Source organism: Glycine soja, chromosome 6, assembly GCF_004193775.1.
Source record: "Glycine soja cultivar W05 chromosome 6, ASM419377v2, whole genome shotgun sequence".
Lineage (NCBI taxonomy): Eukaryota > Viridiplantae > Streptophyta > Magnoliopsida > Fabales > Fabaceae > Glycine > Glycine soja.
Genome location: NC_041007.1, coordinates 5,991,591 through 6,001,225, shown reverse-complemented (window position 1 = coordinate 6,001,225; position 9,635 = coordinate 5,991,591). Strand labels below are relative to the sequence as shown.

The window sequence follows — 9,635 nt, the reverse complement described above, 5'->3', positions numbered from 1 at the left end:
CAAATTAAGAAGTCGGACAGTACCTCATGCTTAACTTTTTTATTGTGAAAAAAAAATAAAAATTACAGGTGACGTTTACTTGCCGCCGTAAACTTTTCGCTAATTGCTAAAGCAAAATTAATGCGTGCTAACTGCTCCACGAAAACAATCCTGGGCACCATAAGAAAAATTAATTCTGAGAAAAATATTATTGCGCATCAATTCTTACACATTCCTTGGTCCTTATATATATACCACGCCATTTTAAGGAAAAATAATTGCACAATGATTTTAACACATTCCTTTGCAGTAAAATACTAAAATATAAAGATAACATAATAAGAAATAATGTAAAAATACATGGTTCTCCTTTCTTTGTGTAGAAGAAAGCTCACAAGTATGGTGAAAAAATAAATTTTATGAAAGGCTGATAGTTGTTTAGATTTGGGCCCAAAGACCGATTCAGTCAAAACCAAACTGATATTTTCAAGTTGTTGTCGATCATGGAACCTTAGCTGGTTTGTTGCTTTCAGGAATGTGAAAACGGGCTAATCCAACTTAACCTAATTGATCCTTAATTCGTGAAAATATAATAATGTTATAATTATAAGAATGTTATCCAAATGATATAAAATTTTCTTTATAATTTATAATAGCCTACAAAAATAATGTGTAACAAAATAATGTTTATTCAAACAATCATAAAATAAAAATTATACATTATCAGCTAATAAAAAAAGGAAATCATTCTTGATAGTTTTTAAAATATTACTATAAAAGTCAATAAATTTAATATATATGTCATTTTTTGATTAAACAAGAGCATAAAAACTTTTGTACGCTGAATGTAAATATTATTTATTCATGCTTTTAATCATACAAAAAAACGAGACTTAAATTTTAAGGTTTTATATTTCTATTACTTTAGATAACCGATTAGCATGAACTTTATGTTTGGATCAAAGGAAAGAAAATAATTGTTTTTATGAAATTTAAAATTATCTTTATCAGTTAAAAATTAAATAAGGAGGAAAATAATTGATTTCAATTCTTTTTTCTCTCGACTCAACTTTAAAATTATCTCCTTACATGGTCTGTGTTGTGATCCGGTGATTGAAAATAAATAGTCTCCCACTTGCTTGTTAATTTTTTTTACTGATTTATTTTCTTTCTATTGGAATGATAACGATGATACACTGAAAAGGAACAAGGGATGTAGATCATAAAGCGAAATATCAGTATATTTCTCTACTTTTTAAAAATAATATTAGGTTTAAATAATTATAGTAGTAGCTCAGAACATGGCCTCCACGATGAAGCTTGAAAGCTATGATTTCCCTTTTTCCGAATCCAAGTTGTAGGCGAAGAAGACATGTTGAATAATTATGGTGTTATCCTAGCAGGCTACCACACACATTGTGTTCCTAATCTGCACTACAGAGACTGCGATTCAGACTGAAGTAACAACTCTAAGATCCACCAAAGCCACTAATAAAATAGAAATGAGTGGCAAAGTGGGATCCAAGACATGTTATGTTCACTTTGCCTAATAGAACAAAACTAGTAACATGTCCACCCTGGCCACAATTCAAGCATAGAGCATTTGGCAACTAGAAGGAGAGAATTCACGGAAAGCACGCGGTGCCTCCACAACCTCCCACGTCACACTCACTTGCTCATTATTACTATTCACACCCACCTTAATTTTCCCAATGGCCACGTTCAAATCCAAAGACGCCACGTAGATTCGGTCCTCCAACCCCGTGGCGCAAAACGGCCTCTTTATAACGTCCCTGGGAAACCTCCCCCCTTTCACGTAGCGCCACGTGTCGAACTCCTCGTCGTAGACCTTCACCGGTGCGTCCCCGTACTCCGCGATCACGAAAACCCTTCCCCCGACCGCCACACTCACCCCGCTCCATCCCTCCCTCATTCCGCTCCCCATCTCCCGCCACGTGTCCCTCTCCGTTTCGTACACCCATCCCCGTGGACTCAACATGAACGGCCACCACCACCCCTCGCTCACGTAAACCTTCCCCCCCGCCGCCACAACCTCGTACCTCTCCAGCTCCCCTCCCAGCGTCTTCCCCTCCCGCCACGTGTCGCTTTCCGGATCGTAGATGTCCGTGCCGCCGCTCCCAACGGCCACGATCTTTCCCTCCACTCCCTCCGCCGCGAAGAAGCCCCTCCTCCTCCCACCCGGCGTGGGCGCCGCCAGTGCCCACTGGTTCGTGGCGGCGCGGTAGACGAGGGTGTCGGAACCTTCGCCGCCGCCGGCTATGACAAAGAGCTTCCCCTGGCGCGGCAGCGCCGCGCTCGCGAACGCCGTGGAGGAAGTGTTTTCCGGCAAGGGCATTTGCGGTAAAACGAACCAGCGCCCCGAGGAAGGGTCCAAAGCCTGCCACTGAATTTTCCCGGTTTGTGAATGAAACGCTAGTACGAAGAGATGAGGGTGGGAGAGGGTCTTCTTGGAGTAAATAAAGGAAGGGTGCGTTATTGCTCTGTTCCACGTGGACGAAACAGAGCGTGACAGTGCCTGGTACGGATACGGAACGTGAAGAAGGCATAGCTCTGCAATTTCGTAGGGTAACCCGGGAATAAGCTCCTCTTTCTCCTTTTCGCCTCCCACAACCGCCATGGCTCTAAAGATAGTGAATTTTGTGTTGGGGTTCAGAAATAATCCAAGAGAAAACTCGGGAAGGAAGGTCTTTATAAATATAATTATTTGGAGTAGGAGTAGTAGATGGGATGAATGAGTGGTGATGGCCAACACAAAAGTGTTAATCATTGTGACCCAAATCCAAATGGACTTATAATTTTGATATTAGTTGGAGGATGGGAACGCGAGTGGAAGTGGGGTCTGGTGCTTCTGTGGCCGATATGCGGGTTTGGATCAGATATCTCTATAATTTTTTTTCTGCTCTGTGGGATGTTGATGGGTGAAAGATATGTATGTGTTTGCTTCTCCGCATGAAGTTAACGCCCCAACCAAGGGTCATCGCCCCCACACATTCCAGTAAAACATGTTTTTCCTAATATCCTTCCTTCCAAAACCCTTTTTTTTATTTTTTTTATTTAATTTCAACTTTTAGACCTGTACCCATCGTGATTCTTGCTCCAGATACCAGTCACCCCACCTGGATGCTATTGTCTTGTCACTTGTCACTTCAAATTTCTTAAACCCAATTCATCTTGTCACAAAAGGATCACTGTACTTTTGGATCCGATTACTATTAAACTCTGTGCGAACATGCATGCTTAAAATTATACTATTGTTTATTTTCCCCTTAATTATAGGGTATTCATATAAGTGAGTCAGCAAGTAGCTATAATAGCTGATTTAAAAGTACCAAAACAGAAATGGTTGAAACTAACAACAGACTTAAAAATAGAATTACGGTGCAGTTAACATGTTCCATCAAGTTGGGAAGATAGATGTTTAATATCCCTAACTTGAATGTTAGTGAATGAAACAAAAGTCTTTAGCTAAGCTTTAATGAATGATTATGCTGACAAATCTTGGGATTTGAAGCGCACAAGTTTAAGAAAATTGGAGAGAGCATGTTTTCAGATAAAGTGGCAGTCAATGTTTAAATATTTTGTGACATGTAAGATTACTAGTTATTTGAATGAGAAACTTATGATGCAATATGTACGAAGAAAGATCTGGTTCCTCAAATAGTAACTCTAAAATAGTTTTTGTTCAAAAAATATTTTAAAATAGTTATTATTTATTTTCATAATTCATTTTTTTAAAATTTGTTTTTAAAGAGTAATAAATCTTATTTATTAAATTCTAAGAAAATGAACTATAAGAATTAAAAGCAACTCTTTTTAGAATAAAATTAAGATGGACAATAAATTAAAATTGAAGTGTAGTTCTCTATATACAGTAACAAAATGAGTCTTTTATTCTCTGATAATTACTGTTGGAGAAATTAGTTTGTTCCTCTTTTATTCCCTCTTTCTCCCCCCTCTCTCTATAGCACGAGAATATTTTTATTACAATTGTATAAAAACGTTTATTCTCGTATAAATATATGTTTAAAGTATTAGGCATCATTATAGAATGATGTGAAAAGTATATCCAATGACTTCAGCATTTTTGTTAATCTATTATTTGCAAAATTTGTCAAAGTTTGCGTTCAAGCCAACTGTGTGGGTGAGGCTCATAGGACTTACTCCAAATTTGTCTACTCATGCATAGTGTACCCCAAATTTTAATTCCAAATACGTACACAATACACAAAAAGGGCAGTAAGCAAGTAGCCAAGTAAAGCAGGAAGTGAGGAAGATGGCAAAATAGTTTTCTCCCCCATTATTCGGTGTAGGAGGTCAAAGGCTACGTGTCACTGCACAAGCAATTGTGGTAACATGTGATTTGTGAACATTTGTGGCATAGATATTGAATATATCTAAGAAAGGGGAAAAAATATATCCAAAAAGAAATGCAAAATGATAATATGCATGTTTAAATTTCAGTTGCAAATGCCGTGCAACAAAATGACTTTTACAAAAGAATCTTCATTCTTCCTTTTATGAAATAAATTTAGTAGACAATTGATTTAATTTCAAAATTTGTGCATAATAAATTGAACTAAAACCAAACAGCCACAATAAAGAACCGAAGCAATTGTTGTGAAAACAGGAAACATGGTCCGTGACCATTTTCTAATTTTCTTGAGTTCCTACTTCCTACTACCCCCCTGCTTTTCGAAATTTGAAAAATGTTAAAAGAAGACAAAGAACCCAGTTTGTAACTGTATACAGAGAGCTACAATTCAATTTTAATTTCTTTCCTAAGCCTTATATTTCTTTTTATAAAATTTGAATACAATAAGCATTATTTTTTTTTATTGATTTATCATCCTTTAGTTTCTAGTGGACCCCGCATTACACATCATGGTGTTTATGCCTTGGCCCCAAAGCATCCAATTCCATCTTGATTGGGAGAAGCATGGGTGTTGTACTTAGAGGCATAAGGATCATCTTTTAAGATATAGTTAACACGATCGAAAAAAGGTAACATCGAACTTAAGCGAAGCGAATCTTTTGACCTTTGTTGATACTTTTTGGTGGAGAAATTTGGATGACTACAAACTAATTTAATTTGTCGTGCAGTCAGCACCAAGTGTCCATGATTAATATCTTCTTTCAGGCCTTTCTCAGATGACTTTTTACCCTAGCTATTTTAAATTGATTATCAGGTTCATGTTATGCCTAACAAAACACTGAGACAATAATTAAATACTTTTAATTTGAAAATAGAAATTTGTTAACGTATATTATACCCTTCATTCTATTAATACCTTTTTTTCTATTCTTATCAGTAAATAATATATATAGTTAACAACATATTCTATAATCATTTTTCTACGTACTTATTTTTAGTGAATTCATGTAGGTCTCACTAAGAGAATTTGCATGATGTTTCTCCTTGATACACGCATAAAATGTAATACTAAACACAATAAATATATGGATTATATTCTTCACATGATAAATTCTATGTTTAAATGAGTATGACTTATATAAATGTTAATCATTAAAAGAGAGAATATTAGAGCACTTGTCTGAATAAGAAACAACTTGGCAGGGCATGGCAATGTAAATTCCTTTTCGGTTTTGGCCTGCCCGCAACCATAATGCATCCTAATACATAAGTCTGATCTAAAGTGCGCTCAATTTACTTTTTCACTTTCCAAATATGAAAACACAGGGAGGAGAAATCCAATCAATTAAAATGTGAAACCAAATTCGTCAACGCATGTATGTGAGTACTAGTATTACTCAAAAAGAATTCTGTGACTTGTGCAGCAAAATGTGGGAACAATTAAATGATGAAAGAGGAAATAATTGTGGTAAACTCGCTCATGCATTATGAACTGACTTGACACAATGTAAACCTAAATCTTGTGGTAACTTAATGATCTTAAATTAAATTGGGCCCATTATACCCCACTCTCACATAATGGCAAAAAATGTGTCGGGTCAGAGCCTAGCCCAGCATGTACAATTTCAAACAGTGTTCGCCTCTTCCCAAACATAAGATTCAGGTCAGGATGCTTCTTGAACATTTCTTTGACCTCATGAGCCAGCTACTCAAATACTACATTTAAATATCATGGAGATATAATTTAATTGGTTAAACACGATGTTTAATTGATTAAACAGGGTGGGTGTGAGAGTGTTGTAAAGGTACTTAATACCTTTGTTTAATTCATATGAATAAAAAAATACTAGGTTTGAAATAGAAAAGTAAAAAATAAATAAAATGGATGAAAATTAGAATAAATTTAAAACCTTTTGAATGAATGGAATTGAAATAAAATAATGATGATTTTTTATACTTTTTTGTTTGAGTTAAAAATTAAAAGAAAAGAAAATAAAAAGTAAATTAAAAAAACATTTTATGCTCTACGTAATATTTCTGCCTTCTAGTTTCAGTAAGCGATTTTAATTTATTAATAATATCGAGTATTCAATTATTATATTAATTCTTATAATATTAATTCACAAGGGATCGTAATAGAGCCCTATGAATCTATGATCAGAATATTGAGGTATCGGAGCCCCTAAGCAACACCAACACCGTACCATGCTGCTCTGAAGACCAAATTATGCATGGAAGAAGCACTACACCACAGAATCACCACCAATCATCTTCCTAACCCACTTTTTACCTAAAGTTTATGTTTGTAGGAAGGATTTTAACATTTCAAAGAATTTAAAATACATGAAATTTAAATTAATTCTATTTAAAATTCTTTTATTTTAATACTTAATTTAAATAAAACAGTTTAAATTTATTATTTTTAAAAAATAGATAAAACTATTCAAAGTTCTTACTGGTATAATTGTATATACTTGGGTGGTATAGTCTAATAACACACTCTTCGATATATATACGTACTCTCCCTAATTTCAATTTTGCTCAACAAATCATCGCCGTACCACAATTGAATACCATCAGTCCATCACATGTCTTATGACTAACAACACAAAGCTGCTCAACATTGTTCGCGTTTCACCCACACATACACAATGTTAATAATAAAAAAAAACAAAATATTCTAAAAATTCCACAAAATCATGAAAAAATTAACATACATATAAATTAGAATAACCGTTAATAATAATAATAATAATAATAAATTGTTTCAATTAGCTAACACAGGAAATTGCAAAAATAGTTGACACAGAAAATTTTTTGAAAAAAAAAATAGTGCTATTGAAGCTAAGATATAAAGTTTATGTATCTATTAATCAAAGTCAAAATACGGGTAGTGTGAGACAAGGAATTGTGAATACTAACTCAAAACGTAAAGTATACAAAAGTCATGTGATCAATACATTTACTCAAAAGCATAAATACCAAATTGCCTTTAGAGTAGATAGTTGCTTACGAATGTGTCAAGAGGAGCATATATATTGAGAATCACTCACCACAAAACCATTAGGACCACCAGAGATCTCAAAAGTCAAAATCATGCACTATGAATTGGTTTTTCCAACAAACTCCTCCGAGAAATAGAAGAACAATAGGAGGGGTGAGGCTTGGAAAAAAAAGATGATGATGATGATGAAATGTAAAAGTAGCCAAGGCTAAAATGTTTTTTTTTTTTTGCATGCTATTTTTTTATCTATAAAAATTAAACATAGTATCACAGAATTTATAACACTCTCAACCAATTGAGCTCTGCATGCTATTATCTAATAAAAAAATTATCATATATAACTTGTAAGTTTATTCACTTATATAATAACTATCTTGATAATTATACTGATAATGATTTTTAATTAGTTAATAATATAAAAACTTCTACATCCAGTCACCAACAATGTATGTTTGATAAACTAATTTCATTAATGGTAAAAAAAATATTGGGAAAAAATGATTTGTCATTAGCATAAAATAATATTAGTCACGAATTTTAATTTATCCTTATAAGATCATCATTAATGCAAAATTTATTAAACACTTAAGAAGTAATTTTGATAAATTTTGACTTTGATATATTTTGAATCAAGTTTTTTTTTTCACAAAGATTTGTATTAAGTTCTCACTTAAAAGAGTTCTTAATTATAAAATTCATGTGTATTAAGACTTCTTTAAATTAATAATATTTAAACTTATCAAGTTTGCATGTAACCGCAAATAAATTAAAATTATTTTTATTGTACCTAAAAACAAAACCTAAAGAGATTAATTGCACTTGTATGTTGCTTCATCACCTGCGATATGCTCCGGTTAGCTAGTTACTGTTGGATGGCTGGATGCCATATGCTTAAGAGATATTGTTTTTTGTATGAATAATTTAATAAAGTGTTTATTTAATACTTTAAATATAATTAACTTTTATTTTATAAGTACTTATACATAAGTTATTTTTATAATTGAAAAGGAAATATAGTTAAACTATTTTTTATTTCAAGTTGCTTTTATAAGCTCCAGATACAAAAATTGTTGAAATAAATTGAAAACAACTTATAAACATTTCAAAAGCTATTTTTATAGAATCGCTAAAATATTTACACAAATATTTATATCATTAGATATACTAAAATGAATTATGAATAAGTTTTTCTAAACACAAACGCACCAATATATATGACTCCTAAAATGAATTATCGCTAATATACTGGATTCTAAAAGAAGTTTCTGCAAAACTTTAGAATACTTGGATTTTCCGGTTGCAAGCTTTTAATTTTAACTTGAAGACTTCTTGTGTTGTGTTCAAATTAAGGGAAACATTATTTACAAGTTTTATCAGCAAAGAGCCTATTAATTCATGCGTCGTTCACAATTTCTCCATAAGAATCAAAGAAATCGTAATATTGATTCAGATTCTGCACTGAGCCATGTTGTAGATGTTTGCCTTTCTGCTTGAGGGTTGGAAGGTAGATTGTAAGCGAGAAAATGATGTGCAATTATATGTTTTTCTCTCCCTTCATATGTCTCAACTAGGAGAGAAATTAAGAAACATAAAATTTTAGTTAACATTTAAATATAAGAACTTGATTGAATAAGCTTTATTGTAATCTAGAAATATTGAGGGTATGGTCTAATGGTACTAGATGCAAGGTTAAGTGGGAGGATTTATCCACTTAGAAGTAGGAAACTTAGGAATGAGATCGAAAGGGGCAGTAGGCATCAATTAATTACTTATTTAGAAGTTAAAGTAAAAAGAGAATTAATTAGAGTTAATTGGATCCAGGGTTTAATTAAAAATAATTATTTTAGAATCTATTAAGTTAGAAAAATAGCTTAAATAAAAAACATTCCTATAGCAACTATACACACACGTACATCCAAATTTATAAGCCCATCAAAAATGACGATTATACAGTATAATCACATAGAATTGAAGGTCCTATAAGTTAGAATCTATTATGTTTTTATATGTTGGAACATATATAAGGTTGTGATAATTCTATTTATGTGTGTATATTAAGGTTTAATGAGTAGAAGAATTTGTTTATAAAGTGTTTGAGCATAATTCTAACAATTAGATCAATTATTTATACTAATAGATCTAAAATGATAAATTTTAGTTGCAAAAATAATCGTTTTAAAAAGTTATAAGTGATCTAAAAAGATTATGACTTTTTAAAATGTAACTTTTTAAGATGACAGTATAATCATTCTAAAAAAT

General features: G+C 32.6%; 1 protein-coding gene across 1 annotated transcript; it reads right to left on the bottom strand.

Annotated features, from left to right (window-relative positions):
* Positions 1-1,195: 1,195 nt before the first annotated feature.
* On the bottom strand, positions 1,196-2,903 carry LOC114415067 (F-box protein AFR-like). Its single transcript, XM_028379589.1, has one exon. The coding sequence runs from the start codon at positions 2,765-2,767 to the stop codon at positions 1,568-1,570; it is 1,200 nt and encodes a 399-aa protein (XP_028235390.1). The 5' UTR covers positions 2,768-2,903; the 3' UTR covers positions 1,196-1,567.
* Between the last annotated feature and the right edge of the window lie 6,732 nt (positions 2,904-9,635).

What these genes read in the sequence shown, in the direction of transcription:
- LOC114415067 (XM_028379589.1), bottom strand. Translation starts at nt 2,767, where the DNA reads ATGATTAACACTTTTGTGTTGGCCATCACCACTCATTCATCCCATCTA.